The sequence below is a fragment of the Acanthopagrus latus genome, chromosome 12, assembly GCF_904848185.1.
Source record: "Acanthopagrus latus isolate v.2019 chromosome 12, fAcaLat1.1, whole genome shotgun sequence".
In the NCBI taxonomy this organism is placed as follows: Eukaryota; Metazoa; Chordata; class Actinopteri; order Spariformes; family Sparidae; genus Acanthopagrus; species Acanthopagrus latus.
Window position 1 is genome coordinate 6287470 of NC_051050.1, and position 25134 is coordinate 6312603.

A 25134-nucleotide genomic window follows, 5' to 3' on the forward strand; every position below is an offset into this window, starting at 1 on the left:
TAAAATGTATAGTTTTCATAAATGCAGTGAAATAACAATAATCCTAGCTGAAATGTAGTACAGTAGAAGTATAAAGCAGCATGAAATGAAAACAGGTAGAAACATTTCAGCATTCTACTTGATTACTACACACCAGTATAGCATGTAATATAACAGGTGCACACCACAGTCCTGTTAGTTAAACATTGAATTGATTCTTGGTGTTTTTACCAGCATGGATTACATGCTCTAATGACTGCCATTAACTTCCACAGTGGATTTCCCTGTACAACAGATTTCATGCATGCATGGCACATTTCACCTTCTGGCTCTGGGCGGTATCAGCATCGCATACAAAAGATGGAAGATCACGGTCGCAACAAAAGGTCCCGTAAGCTCTCATTTCCGCGGGTGAGCAGGGCCTCAGTGCACGAGGGCAGGATGGTACCCAGAGAGTGGGAGGAAAGATCTAAACCTGTCCTCTGTGGAGCATGTCCAACCTGATGACCATGTCTCACCTCAGGGAGGCAACATGCAGAGAGGCAGACTGGATGGCACAGTTACTCTGACTGATTGAGGCTGTAACTCCTCTCTACAGGACCAAAAAAACCTGCTGCTGCCACTGTGAGATTAGGCCTGTTGCAGCAGATTTCCCATAAACCTAATGAGGTGAAAGGCAGGAGGCTTCAGTGCTGTCACACAGTGCTGTTATGGCAGGGATGTGTGGGCTCTGACATTTCAGTGCTCTCAGAGGAAATGGATAAAACAGTTTTGTTCACATATGGGATGTCAGCAGGGAATATACAGTCACTTGAGCTTATAGGTGTTGTGTTGCTCAAGGGCTACGCAGGTTTGACAAATAAACACCAGTTCACTTTTAGTGTTTGACTTCCAGGCAGCCGTTGGTATCCATTCTTTGTAGTACACATGAGATGAATGATGTTTCTTAATATTGTACACAAATATGAATGGAGATCAACAGCAGCCAATGAAGAAAGAAGGCTGTGTGCTGGTCGGTCCTCACCTTTGTCAGCAACGGACAATGTGCTGTTGAAGTATTGCTCCTCCAGGGCCCATGAGCTGTCGTTCATTTTGTTGGAGATCCCACATGAGCCCTGACAGTTCACCTTGATGGCTGTGAAAACAGAAACAAGAGTCAATCTACTATTATTGTAGGGTTGTTGTTTTCATTATTTATTCATCTGCAGATTATTTTCTTGATATGCCACAAGAGCCAAAATGTCTTTGTTTGTCTGACTAACAAAATCCTTTTGGATACTTGCCATGTAAATTGATCTTGGTCTTGTAAACAACAGAACCCTCCTCTCACAATCGTTTTCTCAACTGATGCTGGGAACACACCTCCATGGGAATCACCATTCACATTAATATCATTTGGAGCAGCAGTCAGTTTGAACACCTCAGAGTGAATAATTCAGAACTGGCCAAATAACTACTGGCCTCTGGCAGTGCTTGTGTTCACCCTGCTATGGTGGTAAATAATCACAGCAGGCTGTGTTTGTGTCAACAGATGAAAGAGAGGGAGTAACTTTATCTGAAAGCTGCTGTGAAATTAAAGAGGTCACTGTGAATAAAGACCTGGAAGCATCAGGTTTGACTGGTCACAGCACTGACTGATTGTCACCTGCAGCGTCATGTTAGACCTGCGTTTCAACAGGGTGATTGTTACAGTAGGGCCTGTGATCAAGCAACAGGTTGGATAAAGCTGATAATAAAGAAGAATGCATGAATGAAAATAAAGAGATGCACAAAGATTTTTTTTGCCCCTAATCTGTTACAATGCCACAAAAACATGATTTGGGAAAAACAAAAACTGAGTACAAGCACAACAACAACAAGGAGCCGTTACGAGCAGCAGCTATGCACTCTGTGATGCTTTGTCTGTTCCCCTGCCATTGGATTAGGGTTAACCAGTGAGTTAAGCATCTTGTTCCCCTGTGTGGCTGCTTAGGGTACAGGAAATGATCATCTTCTCACGCTTAAAAGATCCAACAGATAGAGTTATGTTAACTATACAAAAAGGCCTTGAAAAGTTCACAGTGGTGCCAGGTACATTCTGTGATAGACAACGGTTAACCAACAGCGAAAACCGCGAGCGGCAGAAACAGCACTGTGCAGCGCAAACTCAGCCTCTCTTCGTCATCCCTCCTCTCTCTGTCCCCCTTGTCTCTCTGTTGATCTGTCTGTGAGGAAATGAAAACTCTCTGATAACACGCGCACACACACACACACACACACACACACACACACACACACACACGTACAACACACACACACACACACACACAGTGACAGAAGCCAGAGGATTAAACAGAAAGATGGCCCAGCCTCAGCATTATCTCAGTATTCCGATAAGCAGGCAGACAGTAAGACAGACAGACAGACATACAGACAGAGACATGGATAAATATAAATGTTAAATGTCCCAATCTACCTTCTGAATGTCTTCACTTCTTTATTTCATTTCTAAGAGTACAAACACTTTTAATTTGAACTCCTATTTGAAGAAGCAAAACTTTTCAGATGTATCAGGGACTCACTTAACCTTCACCCAAACAGCTGCACAACAACATTAACCCCCATAATATACATATCCAACATAACATGAACAATACCTCAACCAGGCTATATGTAACAAGAAAAGGTAAATAAAAAAAAGAAGAAAACATCTCACCAAAGATTTGCTAACACCTGTACCTGACAGTAATATTCACTGACAGGCACAGTATATGTAATTGTCAATGCAAAGCGTGGATATACGATTTATATTATCATTATGCTCACATAATGCCAACATGTGCAGGTAAAATGTTTTTTTCTGTGTTCACTGCCTTTGTTTAGCATGTTAGCATGCACACATTTACTGAATGTCACTAAGTAAAAATCATCTTATAGCTCAAGTTAAACCATTTGGTCATAAACCACACAGTATTGGCAATATTAAATGGCGATTAAAGGATAACAAAATCATTCAAATTAGAAAAGTCAGGTAATCACCAAAGTCAATAAGACTCATTTTCTAGGGGTCACGAATATCTGTGCGTACTGTCAAGGCAATCTATCCAACTATTATAGAGATATTTCTGTCTGTTTTAATACCAAGGTGCTTCATCACATTGATGCAACATCTTGCTGATCCAATATTGCCATAATGCTGTCCTTCTCATAGATTGGCAACATTTTGCCACAATGGTCTAATGGCCTAGATACTGGGGCTTGCTGCCTTTAAAAGATTTTTTACAAACTGTCTACCTGCTGTCGTTGTTCAACAATTGCATGACAGTGTGGCTGCACAGGCATAGAATACCAGCATGGTTTTGGCACAACGCTCAAAGATTTCTGGTTTTATGGGAACATGTCCAGGCAAAAAAAGCAGAAACAAAACCCGAAGACAGGCTCTGGAGTTTAAAAAAAAGAAAAAGAAAAAACTGTCATGCCACAGACTGTGTTCCGCCAATCACAGGCCCACACCCAGGCAGTATCCTGTGCTGGCATCACAGAGCACACACACACTCACACACACTCAGAGTGGCAGATGGCTGCGCTCTCCACACCGGCAGGACTGCTGGCACAGTCTGGGGGAAGGGGGAGGGACCTCTGCTGCCGGTAAAAACAAAAACCAAAATCTGCAGCTCACAAAACCAAGAGGTGCCCTTCAGCCATGCGACAAACGTCCATTTATTTGGTCATTAATTAAACCCTGCAATCTGCCCCTACAGCCATCTGCCTCATTCATGAGGAATAATACCTTTATACTCCACATTAACACGCCGTGTGAGCTTTGTGGAGTCATTACACTTCACAGAAGCAACAATGTGCGAAGCACATAAATAAGACAGAAACAGGAGCCATTACTGTGACAAGTTATTGTTTACAGCTGTCTGTTGTGGAAAAGTAAAGAGCTCAGCCCATGAAATGTCAGCACAGAGGTAATCTGTTAATATCCCCAACAGCAGCAGCAGCAGCATTAGCTCCAGGAAGAGCGGCTGTAGCAGAGCTGAATAGTGAATAGTTGTGTCACCAGAGACGGCCTGTTGTGGCAGCTACAGACTGACTGTCTGTAGCTGGATAATGGGTTGGCCTCTCTACAGACACATGGGATCACATGGACCAGGAGTAGAGATGAAGTGTTTGATGAGCCGCACATCCAGACACACTTGGAGGATGTCACAGACACCATGAGGACGTTAGAAGCCCCAAACCTAAACCTGAGCTTTGACCTTGAGCCTGGTTCTTGTTGACCTCATGGGGTTTTCGCTGGTGTTATTTCTGTTCTGTACCCTGTGTGGCTAACCGAGTCTTTTCCTTTTGCCCCAAAGAATTATCGAGATTTACCTACATAGTTATGTCCATCAAGTTCCAGTTCCATTAGCTACTGTTATATTAATGAATATCCAGCAATGCCCAACTGAAAAAGGATAAGTATTAAATTATAGTTGGTAAGTTTAGTATAGTTTAGTCAAAGTTTACTGTTACAACAACATATTTTGAGGGTTACAGTAAAATAGTTCCAAATTATAATGAAATATTGTTATTTCATGACGAAGTACACAAAAAGTTTAGTGCTAAGTGTTTTAACATTATCACAACATATTTTTAAGTTATAAGAGGATTTATTCACGTTATTAATAAATGCAAACTTATATTGTTTTCTTTGATAACAACAATCAATCTTATTATGAAACTTTTCAATTTATAACAAGATACTTTCACTTCTTGTTATAACAAGAAATTATAAAATCAAACATCTGATGTAATACTGAGGTTCATAATAGTTTAGGTTCTTAATATGACAAAACAAGTTTTAACATAATATGTCTTACATTACAACAAGATAAACAGCATGTTGTTAAAACAAGAAAAGTGTATTTTTATAATGTGATGACTTTGTATGCTGTAACATGACAATTTCTTCCATCCATCCATCCATCATCTGTACATATTCTATGTACGCCGCTTAATCCTCTGCAGGGTCGCGGGGGGGCTGGAGCCTATCCCAGCTGACTTAGGGCGAAGGCAGGGGACACCCTGGACAGGTCGCCAGTCCATCACAGGGCCTGACAATTTCTTGTTATAACATAAGAGATCTTGTCATAACAATAGGCAGTTTTCTTGTTAAAACGGAATACTGATTTGTTTATCTTTTTCTGGCATAGCAACAAAACTACTGTATTGTACTTGTTCCCAAACACCGGTTTTATTTACATTTTCAAGTGTATTATATAGTAGTTTGGGCTGCATGATGCTTTTGCCATATATTCATATCAAAATGAGTACTAGATCATAAAGGTTATGTACCAGCGGTACATAATTATTGTAGCAGACACGTTTTTTGCCTCTTTAATGTTACTGAACGAATTAGGAGTTCAATTTCTGAAGCTGGAATTATGCAGCTGGCTAAAACATCACTTCATCCTACTTGAATTCTTTTCTTATATATATTTTTTTTACCATTTTGGTGGTGTGGAAGAATCGACACTACAATCTGAGGCAAGAAATAGGCAGTGACGTTCCAGATTCTGGATACACTTGCGATCAAGTAGTCCTTCACAAACCAGATAAAAGACAGAAATCCTGCAGCTAAGTTTCCAACTTGTCTACAACACACCAGCGGCTTTGGATCACACCTTGCAACTGCCAGCACAGGAATCTACGCCAGGGGCCGGCTCTCTACAGATAAAACCACAGCCTGAGGGAGGCTGACAGTCAGAAGCAAGAGAGAAGTCAGCAGTAGAGCATGCTCTGACTCAGCAGCTGCCTGAATGTGTTGCCAACACACAGGAGTCTGTCAAGGTCCTCTACATGGTTCAATGAGAGTGTCTGTAGGCGGAGGCGATCCTGGTTCTACTACTCATTTGATTTTGCAATTAGACTGTGTGGGCAGACAGATTCAGGAGAGAAGATGCAATCAATAGTGCTACCATGTCTCACTGCCTTAACACGACTGCTGTGTTTTATTGTATCAAAGGTTTCTCTGATGTGGGTTGGAACAGAGTGTTGGTGGGTCATGGAGGATGTGGGTTGGGAGTCGAAGGTGTGGTGCTGTTCAGTAAGAAAACAACTCAGGAAGATGATCTGGTTGGTGCCATTGTGCATAAGTATATCCTGTTTTTGGTCACAGAAGGGATGAAAAAGTAAAACAGAAGTGTCATGAGATACGAAACACACTCGGCAGAGGAAACACCACACCTCTTTGTCTTGTAGTGTATCAGAGCATATCATCTTGCTCATACATGGCTCGTTCTTGTTTGAAATTTGTTGATACTGGTGCTGCTACAATACAACTTTCGGGGCTGAATCTGATATCACAATTCTACTTTTCTGGGAGGTTATGTTTTCAGGATAACACGTGATGTTTTGGGTTGGCATTTGGTTCAAATTTTAACCAAAGAATTGCTGTCTCTATAAAATTACTGCAGTTAAATGTGTTTGTTTTTTTGGGCCAGTTTCACTGGTGGATGTTGAGTATAAGCAAGTAGTTACAGTTATACATAGTTTAGTAAGGCAGTTGTGGGATGAGGGATTCTGGTAAATTGTTGAGTCTCATGTCCACTTTGTCAGAATTTGACAACTAGGAACTAGGAACACTTTTTTTCTCCAGAATCCCTCAACCCTAATTTCTAATGTTAAGGACATCATTTTCTTCACACTTTTTGGTAATATCGTTGATGTCACTCCAACTTTTCTCTTCTACCTGTCCCTATGTAGGAATTTTGTTCTTTGGGGCATAACTAGCTAAGAAAGACTGTATGTATCCAGACGTTCAAATGTACAGCTTATTTTCTGGACAGAAAATCACGTTTTCAAACTGGTACACATTTTATCAGTCAACACTGAGTGACATATATTGCTTTAGCAACAGCTGTTTCTGAGCTGTGTATGTGGGATTCAGTGAGCGCTTTCTGCCTGTTGCATCAGAACTTGGGAAAAATGAGTCAGCTTGGGGGTTGGTGGGAAGCATGCAGGGAAGCTGGCCTGATAATGACAGTTCCTTATTTACACTGATTTCAAAGAGGTCAGTTTCAGCTGACGTCTGGATGCACAAAAGGAGCCTCAGTGACTTTGTTTTAGGTCTGAACTTTGCAGGAACAAAGCAGGATGAGGGAACCCACGACCTCTCAGGCAAAACAGAACTCTGTCTTTACAACTAGGATTTCATTCTGAAGTGGGTCAGGAGGAGTTTGAATGAGATTAGAGAAGACTGCTTGAATGAAATGAATTGATCAGCATTCCTCACATGCACTAAAAGGCTCTTTGGATGTCATTTATACATTCTAGCATAATGAGGCACGGCAACTCCCAAAGCAGTTATTGTGTGATAAGACCCAACTGTTTTAAATGAGGCTTCTGTAGAAACAAAACATGCAGCGGATGCAGCACTTTAGTGTCTGTTCTGGTAACATAAAAGTAAACTGAAATGTCAGATATGAATTAGTAAGGATGAAATGATATACCAAATTTCACAATATCGCACTAATAAAATGCTGCAATACCGCCAAGGGACCATGGGAAACCCATATGAATGCATTTTGTTCTCTGTCCTTGTTGCTGTATTGTTCTGTTTGAGCAGAGAGCACATTCATACTGCTCAAGAAGACAGACTTGTTCTCATAAAACCCTGCATATCTCACCTATGATTGGTTGGCTTCGTTGGTTGCGTTCTCTTTAGAGTGCCGAAGTCATGCCCCTTCCTGTAGACCACATGGGACCTTATTTTGGTAAGTCAAGAAAGTCGCAGTTGGACTAAAATTAAAGTAAAATATTTTTTTTGTGTTGTTCGCTCAATGAACTACATAGTCTCACTCAAAATACGTCACCAACACCAACATGGCTGCCACCTTGGCAGAGAAAAGATCATCAAAATGAACAAAATCACAATAAATCTGGCCATAGTGACAACTGCAGTTAGGTTAAAGGACAGTTTGTCAGTTCTGCGAGCAAGCTGATGTACAGGACCAGCTACAATGTTTAAGTTACAGGCTTTGGTGACCATTCAATGAGACAACGTCACAGACACGATTGTCAGCTGTCTTTATAATTATATATTTTTGAAATGCTTAAAAAAAAAAAATTGACAAACATCACATGAGTAATTCATGGCACAATTCAAATGGGATTCAAAATGGTTTACCCATCTCCACTCACTACCATACAAAGTTCGGCAGCAGAGGCAGGACTTCAGCACTCTGCGCCTCACTCAAACTGTTAACTCACACAGGCTTCGGTAATGTCTCTTCACGCTGGCACACTGACTGCTAGACTCATTCTGGGGAGCCGCTTTGCACTGCAAGAGTGACTCTAGGCTTGTTAGTTGGAAGTAGTGGGCCACTGCTCTGCCACCCAGCACATGTGCTTCACCCAAGGAGCCCCAAGACACTGCAGAGGTGTGTTTACCAGTGGGGAAACCACAGCTCACACTTGGCTGCATCAGATCCGCCGCAGGCCGTTCGTTTTTATGAAGCAACCATGAGAAAAACACTCCAACCACTGACTTCCAACCACTTAAAGATGAATTTTGTGTATGTGGCTTTAGGTGTGAAATATATGTATTTGTCAGGCCCCACTGGTCCATTTTTGGTGGACAGACCATCCTGCGCTTTAGAGACTCATTTTACCACGAGATCAGCTCTCAAACTGAGTTTTAAGATAATCATTTTTTTATTGCAGCAGTGAAGCTAGCTGTGAAGGCCAGAGAACACAATGCACTGAAACCTCTGTTCCCCCAGTTTTTCTATAACCCTTCATTAAAAAATATTTCATGGTTCTTGGACAAACTCTAGAGGTCACAGCCTTCACTCTGCACCACAGGACACTGGAGTAATCTGATGCTACACTTACTACCTTCATTAAATCTTTAAGCGCTGCAAACAATTAGTCCGGCTCTCTTTTCCAACATCCCCCTCCCTCGTCTCCTTTTTAATGCCTCTCAGTGAGACATGTCAAACACGGCCATCTGATCTTATGATCTATTACCCTGACTGTAAGGGAATCCCCTGCAACAGAACAGAGCCTGGGCTGTTCGTTCAGACACGTCCTGAGTTACCTCTGTTAGATCAGTAACAGACAGAAACCCTGCTTTGAGAGCTGCCTCAGTGAAAGGGAAGAAGAAATTGATGCACAGCTTCATGTCCTCTGTGAGAGCCTTTCAACCAGACAGTCTCAGGAAGTAAGAAACCACAAGAGCAGAATTCAGGAACTACACTCGCTCTGTGCCTCTAAACCTTGCATTAGTGCATTTGTGTTTGTGATTCTAAGAATTGGCAAATGATCATACAACAGTTGGAGACTGCCATTGTCTTTTCCAAGGCCTGTCAACTGACTATGTCAGGGGAGAGAGAAGACTCAGTGACTAAGTACACTTACACAGTGTTTCCTCTGTAACTGTTTTAAAGGAGCAGTCGCAAGAGGCCATTTTTATATTTGTTCCCCATCAATTGTCGGTTGGTTTTAAGCAGCTGCAGCACTAATTTTGCTCATATTTGGTTATGCTTGTTACCAGCCACATCAGCATTGGTTGGTCGTGTTTTCAATTTGTGAGTTTGTAAGTGTTTTTGAGTACTTTGGCAGGTGTTTATATCATTGTCTGTTTGTGGACAGATGTTTATGATTGTGATAGTGTTGCAACCGTAAAAGGTATAGTCACAAAACATACAGGTCTGCAGTGGTCCCCTGCACCCGAGTGGTCCTTCACACCCCTGGCCCACATTTATCAGATCACTGTAACCCAGTTCCCATCTACTCTAGCACAGCTGGCATTGTTTTCATCTCATCTGCCTGTCTGTCTGTCTGTAAACATCACAGTGTCAAAATGTAGTTACAATCAAAATGAAGGCCGAGTTCAAAGAGGTTTGTGGTTTCGTAATAATGTGGTAATGATTACTGGGCAGTCATCAACTTTGGTCTGTTTTTGTTTGTTATCTAGATTATAATATTTCATTTCCTGTTTTATCAAGCTGCTGTGGTCCACCGGTCCTGAATGTATATAGCGGAAATATTGTATACATCCAACCAATTGCTCTGTACTGCCATCACCAAAACATCAGATACCAATGATTGGTGTTTATCCCGGCAGGAGTCTACTTCGACTTAACTGAGAGAACCTATGACATTGGCCATGTCAAACTAGCTCTCATCACTCATCACTGGTTGCTGATGAGCTATGCCCACACCAGTAGGATCAGTTAATGATGTTCGCAAGCAGACTACAAACCACCTCCTGCGTATGTTTGCATGCATGTGTAAGAGGCTTATCCCTACAAGAAGTTACATCATAGAACAACCAGCAGACATGTAATCTGTGCTCTGCACGTTTCATATCATGCCACAAATGCCTGCAACATTTCACTGCATTTGCCTCAAATTTAGACAGAAATTGTCATGTGAGGAGACACACTCTGCCTCTGTATATCAGGACAACAAATATTCATACGATATAGCACACTTTTATTTGCTATATTTTCACTAGGCTTTCTTTGTATGACATATGTTGGACAAGAAGTGAATTAATCAGTAAATCCTCGGAGTATTTCCTGATGTTTGTATTAGGCTTGCTTGGTTACATGTTGTGTAAACACTGCCTCTTCACCAGCCTGGGGTCACTTTTGATGGTACCTATGTCAGCAGAGAATTACATTAAGCATTGGCTTCTCCTTTGTGGCAGTAAGTGGTGTCCTCAGTTGACCGGATCTCATTTTCTTGTAGTCAGATAGGAAGCAGCATAAAAATACTTTTTCAGATGAAGATTTAAGAGAGGGCTGGACAGATCCGAGGCAAAAAGGAACAGTTTTCTTTTTTTAAATGGGTGTGCTTGAAGTTATTTCCTTAGTCATGACAGTTGAGGCCACAAGATCTGACTGCGATGACTCATAGACCAAAGTTTAGTCAGAAAGTTCAACAACTCAACAACTCATTTTGTTGAAACAGGCCTTCTGCCTTTGTATCCAGGTAAAGACTTAAGATATATTTACTGTGCACAAAACTACAGTCATCAGCTTTGATGATGCGATTAGTCATTTAGTATCAACTGAAGCCAAACAGTGACCTTGAGACCTCTGCTCACTCCCTCTGGCTAAGCGTCACAGATGCTTTTATGATATGGGTGTATTTAAGCTGCTACAGTGTTTTCATTATTTGCAGAACTGATACCTGAATCATGAGCGCTAAGCAAAGACTTGGGCTATATGTGCTCTTATCTAACTTTTGGACACATTATCATGACTTGCCCACAACTCGTAAAGAAGCAATTTCACAGCAGCTGTGGTTGTTTCAGAGAAGATGGAGCAAACACACTGTATAATAGACACTAGTGCATTGCCCGTAGGAAATATGTATTCCTATAGAAAAGTGAGAGGTTAAGGAGCGTTTTCATGGATGGCCAAATGAGGTTGTGTTTGAAGGTGGGACGTCAGGGATATAATTGGTCATTTTTGAATACTTTTGATCTTACCATTATATTTTACCGTAAAAACTATTAATCTTGACTTGTTTGGTGTCATTATTGGCAGCACAATCTTACATGTGTGACTGTACAGTTAGTTTCATTTTGACATACTGTATTAACACAATGGCCCTAAAATCACAAAAAAACATAAAATCAGAGTGGAAAACTTTTTTACTGTGAAAACCTCCAACGAACCGTTATTATTACTTATAATGCAAATATAAATTGTTGTTTGCAGTTGCAGTTTTTGAAATTTACAAAGTTATATGTAACTATTTACATTTAAATGCAGGCAATGCCTCAGGCTCAGGTCTCATCTCTACCACGGTCTCTGTCACCGTCACTGCTGCTGTTACTCTTCTGCCTCTGTTTTGCCATATAATTTTGTGATTGGTTGATGTGGTGCCTTTTCCAACCAATAGGAACATGTTATCGTGCTTGCAAACATTTCCTGCTTGCAGACACTTTCGCGACAAAAGTCCGTTTTTACCTTTTCTTCCTGTACCAGACACAAGCAAACGTGACGGCAATGTTCGCGAAATAGCGTGGCAGACATTATTTATCGCAAGTCCGGTTTTGGACGCGCCAGCACGTCCATCGACTTAGGAGGTAGGGCGTCCTCCCGTATCCAGATCTCCTCAGACCGGAATAGACTCGGTCCTGACACGTTCAGTCTCATTAATCCACAACAGTCAGTTTAGATGCACAGAACGGGTCCAAACCGCCGGCAAAATCCCGGTCCAGCTGGCACTGCTGCAGGTATAAATCTGCGTGTTTCTTAAGGTATGTCGTGGGGGGTGTGCTCTGCAGTGACTGACTCTGATGTGCACGTGGGTATGGTGGCTATAGTGGCTATAGTTGACAATGCTAGTGGAATTGGTAAATCCTTCATGAAATAATTCATTAACGGTATAATTGTAGTCCAAACAAATCCGACATTGCACACCCTCAAACCACGCAGCAGCCATGTTGAAAATCTTCGCTCAGTCTGATCCTGATCTGCAGAGATATTTGAGGCAATACACAGACACACAGAGATTCCTTGCTTTTATAGAGAGATACACAATTCCACGGGTTTTCATATGTGGTGACCTTTTCTTTTTCCAGTGAACAATAACAGCTGCCAATGGCCCTGGTCTTGTTTAAAACCATGTCAGAACAACAGACCTGAAATCTGCTGTCTCCAACGAGCTGAAAAACTAAGAAACAAATACATGTTCAAAACACAAATTACTGGTCATTTAAGACTGCCACAAACATAATTTCCCACGTCTAAGAAACAATTAGCGCATGCATGCTGACACCCATATCTTGGTTAAAATAGTGACAATGTCACAACCACAACTCTCCAGTTTAGAAGTCAGGATCTGAGAAAAATGGAAGTGACATCGATGAGAGGAAGCAGAGAATCTATGTTTGTGTAGCTAACAAACAGTCTGTGTAGCTAACAAATGTCCTGATAAAACAAGACAAAAACAATGTCGAAAATAATAGAAAAAAATTTCTAAAAAATTTGCATTTCTTTATTGAATAATGCATTTATAATTGCTTGATGTTTCCAGTGCCGAGAACCACTGAAGTGATCTTTAAGATGGCAATAAGACACCTTTTTTTGCTTTGACTTCTCATTATGAGGTAAATGTTGATTGCACAGTGAATGTCAAGACTGGTTGCCTAGAACCTTGATTCACAATGCTGTTTTGTCTGCCACCAGGCTGACTGGCAATCCAGTCAGGCTGGCAGCTTGGCACCATTTCTATTTTCTTTCACAGGTTTAGAGAGTGGTAGTGGGGATGGGAGTTGTCCGTTTACACTTCAAATTGCTTATTTTGTTAAACAGTCCAAAACACAAGAACATTTCATTTAAATATGATATTAAATGCAGAAAAGTAACACAATCCTCATTTGGGAAGCTGAACATGGGAATTCTTGACAACTTTGCTGATTAAAATGATGATTAATCAACATTGCTGCTGATTCTAAACTAACTCAATCATGTGATTGTTCCAGCCTTAAAGTTTTTTAAGTGAAATTGAAAATTATGCAAGTAATGGTGAAGAACAATGCAATCATAATACTCTCAAATAATTGCAATATGACTTATTTTTGTTAACCATATTGTGCAGCCCTAGTTCTGATGAAGGGGCAAGTGTTGATTTTAATACCTCTGAATGCTCATCCCTCTGTTCTGTGAACCAAACTGACAACTATCCCATCAACACGTTTCCACTGAGCTGACAGCGCTCTGAAAGCCAAACACATGCATGCGCCAGTCACAGGTGTGGGACTATGACTGAATGAATTAACTATGGCAAAAGACATGCTTCGTCTAAAAATGTAGGCAAGGCTGTGGGGAAAGATGTAATGATGATTGAAACCTCTGATGGATTGCTTCTCAAAAGTTGGGCCAAACAAACACACCACATACACAGGTTCAACTCTGAATATGGGCTATAAAAGTTGGAATATGCACTGAGTTATATCGTGTGGTTTCTCAAATCAATCCTCTAAAGCATCCACCCAAGCCACATCCTGTTTGCCTGCTGTTATTACAAAGCCTACATTGCACAATTGAGTTTTCCTTTTAAAATCTCCATCGCATTAATCTGGTTTGATGATAAATCAATGCTGCAATAACTAATTTTAGCTCAGAATAATCCATGACTAGCAAAAAAACCCCACACATTTTTGAGAAGCAGTAACCGACTTTATCTTTCTTCTGCTGTTAGTGCTGGGCGGGTCAGAGTATGGTGGTGCTTATCAGAACTGACTGCTGCTGGAAATGAGAGCCATTTAAGAGAAGCGCATTGTACATATAGGTTAAACAAAAACTATGACAAAAAAGGAGGCTAAAAGCTTGACGGTTAGTTGTAATTGTATATGACTGTCGGCAAGTGATTACTTTCTCTTTCACTACATACAGTCTTGAGTGTGGTTATTTAAAAATATTGACGAGTGTAGCTTTAAATCAAGTGTGGAATGAAATTATCCATTTGCCATGTGGGCCTGCATGACCACATTGTGTAACATTTCACAACATAGTACACAGTATAACCATAAACTAACTTCTTAACGCCCAGCTGAGTGTTCTATCTTTAGCTTCTTTGTTGGCACTAATCAACGTTTTGTTCCACTTCCACTGACGAGTGACATCGTCTCTGTTAACTCATTTTACACAATGTAGGAAGTGGGGCAGCTTTTCAGAGAGAGAAAGGGGAGGAGTGATCACGGGTGTGCCTGTGCTTATCAGGGGCAATGAGACAGAATCCTCTTATAATAGACCTAGATAACCAGCCGAGGGGTTAGGATGACTGTTGATTATGGAGGTCAAAGGATAGTTATTATTAACATGACTAAGTCCAAGGGGAGAGGGAACAGCTGGTGCCAAGATTTTCCAGCTGACGGTGCCACTTCCATGGGCACAGCACAGTGACCGACGAAGTACAAGTGGATCGATGCCACCCACCCACACTGAAGGGCAGCTGGAGAGAATGGAGACCGTCTTAGTCACTGCTATTCTCACTGAGTAATCATGTGTTACGTTCCTCATTATTGGATAACAGACACCAAAGTCAGAGGGATTAAAAACCCTTTTGTTTCTCTCGAATTTCATTTTTCATACAGAGTAATCCTTTATGACACAAAAGTCTAAGAGGACAAATAGAAACAGAAGACAGAAAATGGGTACTAAATATGCAATCAAACACAATGAAGTGGTGGCAGTTAAAGGTCATGGCAGCTCAAACCACCTATCGAAAAAGGAAAGAACAACCTAAAAAGTTAAGTCTGTTTTGTTTCTATTGTTATATCCTACAATAAAAAACAGAATGTATAAGTAGCATTACCACCAGTACCAACAGCAGTAATCACATTTGAAGTACTAGTAGGAGAAGTATTAGTATCAGCCATGAAAACATTTAACATAATAAATTAATAATATATTATGATCTTATTTGGAGGCTGAAAAACCTGTCCGCACGATGCGTCAGTCCTCTGGTTTCAATGAAGCTTTTGTGTTTTTCAGACAGTTCTCTTATCACTCGCCCCGGGAGCAGTGATGTCATGATTTACTCAGGCCCTTGAGTCTAGACACTCACACGGGAACCCTGGTGTGCAGTGATGTCTTCATGAGCCAGATGCAGAGATACTCATACACTGCATTCATTGATCTGTGCTGTATCCATTTCACCTCAGTTTTCTTTGGATAAATAGTGAGATTAGTCACAACATCGATAAATAAGCTGCTTAATCAGCAATAAACCACTACTCAAAAAAAAACAGACCCCAGATTGTTACCTCAACCACAAAAAAAGCTCATCTCACTCCATCTACAGTAAACCATAACCTACATATTAACATCTCTTTTTTTGAGCATATTGTGACCCGAGGTTTTACAAAAGTAATTCATCAAACTAAGGTTGACAAAATACAATAATGCAAGGTGTAGAAAGGGAGAGACAGAGTGTACATCCACTAACAACCCACCCATGTCAGCCAACTGCCCGCTGAGATTGCCAGGACATCCTCCAAAACAGTTGTAACAATATACACAGCAGCACCAATTACACTGAGAAAATAATAAAAATGAAGTCAGTCATGGACCTCACAGATTAAGACAAGATGCAGGTCTTCAAGTTACAGAAAGTGTTAAGATTTTATGTAAAATGACAAATCATTTAATGAGAATGCTTCACTAAAGTAAACACACTCAAGCAAGTTAAAAGAAGTACTCCAGCAACTTTCTTACTGCTCCTCAATAAAGTCGGCTGACTTAATCATGTCACTGAAAAAAGTAGTGATCAAAAACAAACAAATGACCTTTTGTGTGAAGTATCTTTTCTCTCATTTCTGGTGCATCTGATGCAAAGTCTTTCTCTTTGAAAAAAAACAACATCCCCAAAACAAACCCCGAATCATTCAAATACAGCTTTGGATATCCATTACCATGGCAATGGTACAAGCTTTAAAGCTTTGAACCATTGGGGTTAGCCTTACTAATGGTATAGCTGGGGTTGTTTTCTCAGACTTTAGAGATCTCCCTCCACAGCCACAGAACACATTAAACAGCTGTTGTCAAAGGCTGAACAGTACTTCTAATAAGTAAACCAGTTTTCATGTGTTAAAGTAGGAGTGTGCAGGCTGGAGTTCCAACTAAAATTAGATGCTGTGTACAACAGATTAACTGTGTCAGGTTAGATTTGTAACGTTATACCTGCATCTGATATTCACTGACTTCACTGCAAAAAATGGCTAATATAATAATGACTCATTTAAAAACGTGACTCTAACCATGTGATTCATTTTCGGCAAGTCGAAATACAAGATAAAAACAAAACAATTTTTAAGTGTCTGTGTGTGTACAGATACACATGCTTGTGGCCAGCTTCATGTGAACCTAAGGGACGTCTAGTCTTGTTTACATAAAGCTGGTGGTTTGTGTTACCACAGATGATGATTGGGTTACAGTGAACTTTATGTTTCCGCTGTTCTGAAAAGTAAACTGAGACCACCACTGTCATCTGAGATACAAAAGAACTACACATTTATTTACGCATGCCAGGAATCCTCAGATATACAGTGAAGAAAAAGATAAATAACACTACAAACAGACTGGAAGTCAGATCGGGTGGACTTTCACTTGAAGTGATTCATTTCCTGTTAAACTCATTGCTAAACCTACTTGCCTCACGCTGCAGTCAGCAGCACTGTGCTTTTCATGTTTGAGTGTTAGTGCCTGATGTAAACTGTCAATACATGTATGTCCCACGTGTGATAAAATGTCTATACAAGCTGGAACCAAACAGCAACATCTCTTGTATCAGGTGTCTATACATGCTTTGAAGAGCCAGGAAGCTTTGCAGAACACAAGAGGAGACTAAACAGACAGGCTGGCTGCGCCTGCTACCTCAGATCTATAACTCATCGCCATTAACAGGAGGGGGGAGCACCTGCTTCTCAGTGAAGGTGTTTTCTTTCGATATCCCAGATCAGTAACATAAAATGTCATTTGAAAACGACTTATCTTTAAATCGTCACACATGTTAATATACTAATATTACAAATAATGCCAGTCCAAAGCAAAAAGTAAAAAGTTCCCTGTATGATAACATCAACAATCAAGAAACCACAGTACCGTTTAAGTTCAGGAAAGACTGTGGATATGTCTACTCAAATATAGATGAATAGTGGTCATGGTTAGCAAACTAACACACACGTATTTAGGCAGAGCAGTGAATGACAACATCACAATGAAAGTGATAGAGTAACATTCTGACTTTCACCAGATAATGATCATTCTAGTTTAGCAAGTTTGTATGCCAAAATTTGCACTAAACCCAAATCAGGTTTCAATTTCCAAGTAGTGACTTTTTGCATTGAGACATACTCTTTTAAGAGAGAAGTGCAATGCATTTAGAACCTATTTTTTTCCCTACCCCTACCAATCAATTAGACATTACCATCCACAAAGCCATCCTGCTAGCACGGAAATAAAGACATAATTGCTAGTCTTTGAAGGCGTGCAAACTCCAGTCCTCAACAATACACTGCCAATCCATCCATCAACTCCATTCATTGTTGTCAATCATGGAATATGAACATAGCCTCAGTAGTAACAGTTTCAACTGGGTTGTGGTGCATGGTTCAACATTATGTGTAAGTAATGTGTATAAGTGGTTTATTCATGTTTTTCCATTCAAGCATTCATGACTCTGCTTTAACGACTGTCTGTGTAAGGAAGCTAATCAATAGAATTGTTGTCTAATGGTCTCCATCATCAATCATAGAGTGAGGCTGAGAATTTGGCGTGGACAATATTCAGCTTCTCAGACAGTGTGTATCTGTTTATTAATATTACTGTGTATTCATTTAATCATATGACTTGATAAGTGTATCATCACAATGTAAATAACACATCAAAAAAGATTCCTAACAGTTTGTTTGTTTCCACAACGTATATGTAAAGGATAGCCAGTGTAACTTATCAGCCCAGACCCACGCACATTTAAAAAGGACAAAAAACGAAACTTTATGTTCCTGGCCAGCTCAGCTCTCTGGCAAAATATCTGAGCATGGATTCTTCTTTTCACTGGTGCTGAGCATATTTCTGGCAGCAAAATAACTGCTTCAAAAACCAACCATCAGGGACTCACGACCATTAAAGAGGAAAGGGTAAAGCTGACTGGACCAAACTGTGGATGATTAACACTCTGTTGATTAACGACTTTAAGCACTTCAGTAGTCCAACGTGTGCTCAAGGCAAATGCTTGGTGGTCACATTTTGCTTATCTGCTTCACTGAACAAGCAGGATGGAAAAATAGTCTTCAATTTAAAAGATTTGTTGCCATTTCCACTGAAAGTTATCCACTGTCTGGGTACATTCAAACCATGGTTATGATGAAACTTTACATTTCTTTATGTGGTGACGTTTACATTTCTTTATGTTCAGTTTTCAATTTCAAAATCTCAAAAAACAGAGCAACAAACAAAGCTGGAACTCCAGTGGTTTTTACACTAACAAATTTTAAAACACAGTCTTGAACTGTAGTCACTGGCTTGCACGCATTCTCTCCTATAACTCCTCCATCATCACCATTCACTCCACATCCTGATATGAAAGTCATATACATTCATTGTGAAAGCGATGTGACATATATTGTAGAAATGTCAATATATCCCTAACTTGTCAAATACTGATGCATTGGCATGGTGGCTGGGAATGAAACTTTTCTTACAAACTGGACTTTTAACTGTAAAATTTTATCCTGGTGACTGAGTTGAGTGGTTATTTGTATGTGGGAATTTGTATGTGACTCATCATGTTCTTCATCTACTTGGCAAGGCAACCATAATGAAATAAATGCAGGAAATGGGTTAAATGAAGAACCTGCTCTGTTCAGAAAACAAGTGTCCATATTTACAGTAACAAACCAACAACTCCTTTGTTTTCTCTTCACAAAAACAGGAAATTCTTACACTCGCACAAAGACTGCAAGCACACATTTCCCTGCCTCAGCATGATTCAAGCCATCTGATTCATGGAATCATCTGCGGCCGTGGTTGAGAGGGGTGATGTCACTGGACATATAATGCAGCCTCCGCATTACAGTACATTAATGGACACGCTGAAAGCCTGAGATGGAGCGTAGGTCTACTCAGTTGGAGTACCTCCTCCCAGAAGTCAGTGGTGGACTGAATATGGTACTTAAACTGACAATACAAACAGCACCTTGAACATCACGTCTCCAAACACAATTTCACAGCCAACCTTTGGTGTATTTTAACATTCTATGAGGGACAAGACAATCATCGGTATGCTGTAATAGAAAAGCCAACAAAAACAAACAGGAGAAAAACACCCTCCGATGCTGCACTGAGGCCTGCATTCAACAGCATGACAGTAAACACACATTTATCAATGCAGAAGGTGGAGAAAAGTTTTTAGTTTTGTTGACTGAGAAAGACAAAGAGAAATCTCATCTTTCCCTTCTGCCAAAAGGGACTTGGTTGTTAGAACACAGACATAATTATTGTTTTTGTGGAAAGGTGCAATTTCACAAAAAAATGTGTTGAAAATGTTTTAACCTCCTCAGTGCCAAACATGGCAAAGCATGCGGCTACTATGAGAAGTTACTTGAATATAAACATGTAATGTGCATGGATTGCTTAGACTTGCATCCTTTTGTCACTGCAGTCATTTTTGAAAATAAAAAAGCAGTATTTTAATTCAACAATTGTATTCTGCAAAAAATATTACTTCATTATTTTTCGACCGATACTGGATTTGTAAGCCGATGAACATTGGGGAGTAAAACATTCCATATTGACATAGCGGCCAATATACACGCTTTATCTATTTTTCTATTATCTGCAATGATCCCTTAAACATATAATGAAGGCAAGATATTTTACACTCTAAATGTTACTATTAAATGACACTGGTGCACTGAAACAGCAATATTCTCTTAATAATTATGTACTACCCCAAACATCTTTTTCTCTATCAAAAAACGTTTGCATATCATCATTTATAGGAAAAAATATATATGTCCAATACCTTCATATCTGCGATTGGCCAATATTGGCCAACCGATATATCGGTCAGGCTCCATCTTTAACATTTGGGTGGAACAAAGTTGAAAGGTGTGGGTGACAAGGTGTCAAGAGTGACAGCTAAAAGCCGCAGCCGTCACATGGTGTTAACTTTTTGAATCCTCTTAAATGTGTTTGGAGTTTTGGCATTGTTAATGTTCATCTAGCTTATCTTGTCAAAAATGTAAAACCACGTCCCGCTGAAAGAGCATTAAATGCAATGTGTCAGAGTGTAGAGCGCTGAAAGCTGGAACTTAGTTTTCCACACTTGGTCGCAGGTGTGGAACATGTTTTTACATACAGATTGGAGTTAAATGAAACTGTACAGATCACCAGTAAGTTCAACAAACAGGCTTCTATCCCTGTGCCTGTAGGTGATCCAAACACTCAATCAGTGATCTGAGAATCTCTCCTTCACGCTCTTTTCAGCATCTTCGAGCTGCACTTGATTTGAAGAAGCTCTCCTGCTGCCTGTGTGCTTCAAGTACAGCCTGCACCCACCAAGGTAGCCACCACTGCATGCTTTAATCTGGGAGTAACGCCTGGTGTGAGGTAGAGACAAGCCGCATCCATGCGACCTTACAGTGTAACAGAGCTCCGCAGGAGCGCTGACCTCTGCTGTAACGCCATCTGCTTCAGGTCAGCCTGTGCATCATGGAAAATTAATCTCTCTATGTCGGACATAAAAAGGTTGAGGTGCTGCTGAGTAACTTCACCAACATGTCAATTAGACCAAAACACACGTCTTAAAATATGGAACTGCGGACCTGAGACCATCAGCTGGTCTACCAATGTATCTGCTGTTTGAACACACACGTAATGTGTCTGGACTAGTACCAGTTTTGATACACTCGTACAGATGCTGGACTAACCTGTTACTGTTTGTAAACACTTCCTTGTGACTTCCTATTGAGGAAACAGGTTTCTTGTTGCCATAATTCACCTCAGCATCACTGCACTCTCCAGAAGCCATCTCTGCAGTATTTACTGTCCTTGTTAATGAACATACCTCTGTGCCAGACTCCCTTTGGAAAAAAAAGTGCTTCAGCTAAAGTTGATAGCAGCCCTCTATTATCAGACGAGAATCCCCACAAGGATCCCACATACAATAGATTCTTTGTGTACCTCCACGGCCACTCCAGACGCTGCTCTCCACCTTGCTAACCTACTTTACACCCCATTATCAACTATTCCCACTAGCTTGAAGCCAGAGCTTTAAATGCCTTTCCATACCGTGAAACATTACCAGGCTCTAGAAAAAAAGAAATTCGTCTTAATAAAGCACTTAAGTGTCTTAACAACCTGTTGTTGTGCTTTGTTGGTTGCATGTCATCCCCACACAATTTCAGTGGCACGTCACAAACGATTCGTGGAAGCAACATGTTGTCACGGGCAGGACGTGGTCCAGGATGTGGCTTTAATTCTGACAGCCGTGCCGACACCAACTACCTGATATGGCACAACCAGCCGCGGGCTCGTCCCCATGTGGAGGGGTGGAAACGCTCCGTCCACTCCCAGCGCGGCACCACCAAAATCCGCGATGGAGCCTACGCACCACATTTTTCACGGTCACACAATGAACGAGCGGCCGAATTGACCGAAAGAAAAAAAAAACGGGCGGCTGTTGAGAATCCAGTATTCTCCGCTTTTCTTCACGTCCACCACCGCGGAGGAAAAGTTTATTTGGGCTTTGGCGGCGCGCTCCGCTGACCCGGGCGGCGAGAGGCACGCCGGGGCAGGAGAAGAAAATGTTCCTCTCCCTCTGTTTAAGACACGTCAAGAAAAGGAAGCTTACCTTTGTACTGCAACGAGTGCGCGGTTCGTATCTTCACAGTTCCGCTAATGGACTCTCCAGGGCCGTAAACCACCTTGTTGTTGGTAAAAGTAATGTCAAATTCTTGAAGCTTGCCCATGGCTCCGCTCCGTTCCGCTCCACTCCTCAGCCGCTGTGCGTCTGAAAGCAGCGAGGAGGCGACGTTGCGCTCTCACCTGCTGCCGCGAGCCCCCCTCCCCTCCTCTCCTCCCTCCGCCCTCCGCCCCCAGAGACCAGTGACGTCACCGTGACTGCCCATTGAAAGTGATGGGGAGGGAGGCTCAGTGGTGCAGCCTGGGGATTATGGACTCTGGTGTGGTTTAGTTGCAGGATCATTTGGGGTGAAACTCTCAGTCATCTAAACCGAATGTAAAAACCCGCCTGTAACACACTGTTGCAGCCCTCGAACTCTCCAGCATCACAGACGACACAAAACATCAAAAAGAAGTAAAGTCGTTAGTCAGAGGGAATTAAATTTGGTGGACTTCATGTAGGGACTTTAAACCATGACTTTGTTGCCCTGAACATGTCCCTTTACAGTTTTGCTATATGCTGATGCTTTTGTTGTTTGCTGGTCCAGTGTCCTGTGTAGGTCATCACATATCACCACACTGGTTAAAAAAAGCACAAGAAGGCTCTACTTCCTATGAAAACTTACAGAGGCTAAATTTCAGAGCAAGATTATTGTATACTTTTGCAGACGAGCAACAGAAATCATTCAAACTCGAAACTAAACTGGCATGGTTCATGCAAGGCCCTGGACTCTACTTGTTACTACACTATGTAGCTTCAGGGAGAGGGTAGGATCACAGTGTTACAGACATTTTTACTTCAAGATACGTTTTTGTATTTATGACAGTGGTGTCGCAGGGTGCCAAACTGCACAAAATGCTAATTTCTGCATAATTCTGCTTCAAAAAGAGCTTGATAAAAGGCGGACAGAGAGCTCCAAATACCTGCTTAACCAAAGGAAGTGCATGCTTCCGCTGGTGATCCTATTTCAAGATTATTATGTTTTGAAATCTTTTTGAAAATGTCAAAGAAAGGTCACTCAAAATGTAATCTTTGTCCTGTTATGTAATCTATCTTATAGTGGTTAATTGTATGGTATTACTCATCAGCATACTGCAGGTTTCATATATGTACAGTACTTTGTGAAGTAATGAAAGTAGTTACTTTCTTTTTCTAAGAAATCTCTTTAGGCACATTCTCCACCGACAATGATCATTACAAACACATTTCCAGCCCTAAATTGACTTGACTAAAGTGCTGAGGGAGGCCCCATTCTTCCCATTGTATGCACAACTTTTTATGTGCTAGAATAGTAGATCCCAGATTTTCTATGTAGTAATTTGATTAAACACCCATTAATTAAGGATTGTGCAACATGTAAGCATACCGCGGAAATAAAAGGTGTGTTAAAACTGGTCTTTGACCCCAACGAGATCTGAGCATATTACCAGTTGACATACTGACACAGAGTTCCCAGCCTCTTGGGGAAGTTGGTAATCTGTCTGTGTTGTATGGGGAACTCTACACATACAGCAGTCTCACTTACATCATTGCAAAAAATACCCTTCTTCAAATTAGAAATGCTGGCTTAACATGTTTTATTATTTTTTAAAAAATCTTCCTAACAGAAAATAATGCTGTTGGCCGCGAGTAGCTTGTTTATATTCATTTTGCATTGTGGGACAAAAAGTGTCTTTCAGCACCACACTCTGAATTTAAGCCAGCTAATCTGAGCCTCACTGTGGCATTTTGGTGAGGACACCAATATAATTTGGCATGTTTCACTGTGCTTACATGGCTCACACTCCTCCCATCTCTGTGTACACTTCCTGTTTCTGACTGTACTTCCTGTCTGAATGTGCAGCATCAGCAGCTGGAGCAGATGTGACAGTTACACTGGTAATGATAGTGATGCCTTTTAAGGTCACAGCACAAAAGCTCCCACTTTCCATCATGGAGCTCTAACATGCTGCATTTTCCTGAAGACATGAAATCAAGCACACAGAGAAAGGCATCAAGGCGCTAAGTCTTCCTCCTCTCCCTCTGTCATCAGGTCACCAGACTGCTTATATTCCTCGGAAATGCTCTGAGACAGATGTTTCCATGGCGACAGACAAACACCACCGTTGCCAAGTTACTGCCCGTATCCATGGAAATCTGGTATGCGGTGGCATCTGATCTGGTCTAAAGAAATGCCTCCCTTTTTTTGTTTACTCATGTTGCAAAAGCCTTCCCTCAAACAGCTTGGATAATGAGTCATTTTGACACGGCGGGGCTGAAAGTGAGAGGATCGTGTGTCGGGAAGTAACAGGATGAGATTCTAATGCCATATGTCAAATACACTGAGCATCAGGCTGAGGAGAATCCATGCCAGTACTGAGTGTGTAAGGACTAGACAGCTCTAATCCATGTGTGATCTGCCTCGAAACATCTTATGTGTCATCCATTTTAAAGCATGTGTCACTCATTCGCTCCCTGAGTGCTACACAGACGGCTCTACTGTGTTGTGAGACTTTTGGCACTGGCATTTTGTCAGATGGTTCTGACAGATGGATCACAATTGTTTAAATGTACAGTAAAGGTGAGACACATTGAGATAAGAATTATGCTAGTGGCTCCACCTGGTGGACATTTGCCTGTAGCCGTTTACATCTGTGACACTGTTGTAGTGGGTTTGGCAACGTGATTGTTGTCTGAGGATATTTTGTTGGAATAATCCAATAGAATAACTGTGCCATGCTGATAAACACCGTATACTGTAACTAAATCATGTGGCTG

At 41.1% G+C, this 25134-nt stretch overlaps 1 protein-coding gene across 2 annotated transcripts in view; it reads right to left on the reverse strand.

Annotated features, from left to right (window-relative positions):
• The window catches only part of arrdc1b (arrestin domain containing 1b), a 38029-nt gene extending 15494 nt beyond the window's left edge, over positions 1–22535 (reverse strand). The window contains exons 1-2 of one of the 2 annotated variants that reach the window (XM_037116527.1): positions 22327–22535; positions 1004–1114 (exon numbers count right to left, since the gene is read on the reverse strand). In XM_037116527.1, coding sequence (XP_036972422.1) covers positions 1004–1114; positions 22327–22444 — 229 coding nt within the window. In that variant the 5' untranslated portion in view covers positions 22445–22535. Of the gene's footprint in view, positions 1–1003; positions 1115–21833; positions 21880–22326 lie in introns of those variants that run through there. The other variant, XM_037116529.1, reaches the window with a different exon arrangement.
• Positions 22536–25134: the final 2599 nt, after the last annotated feature.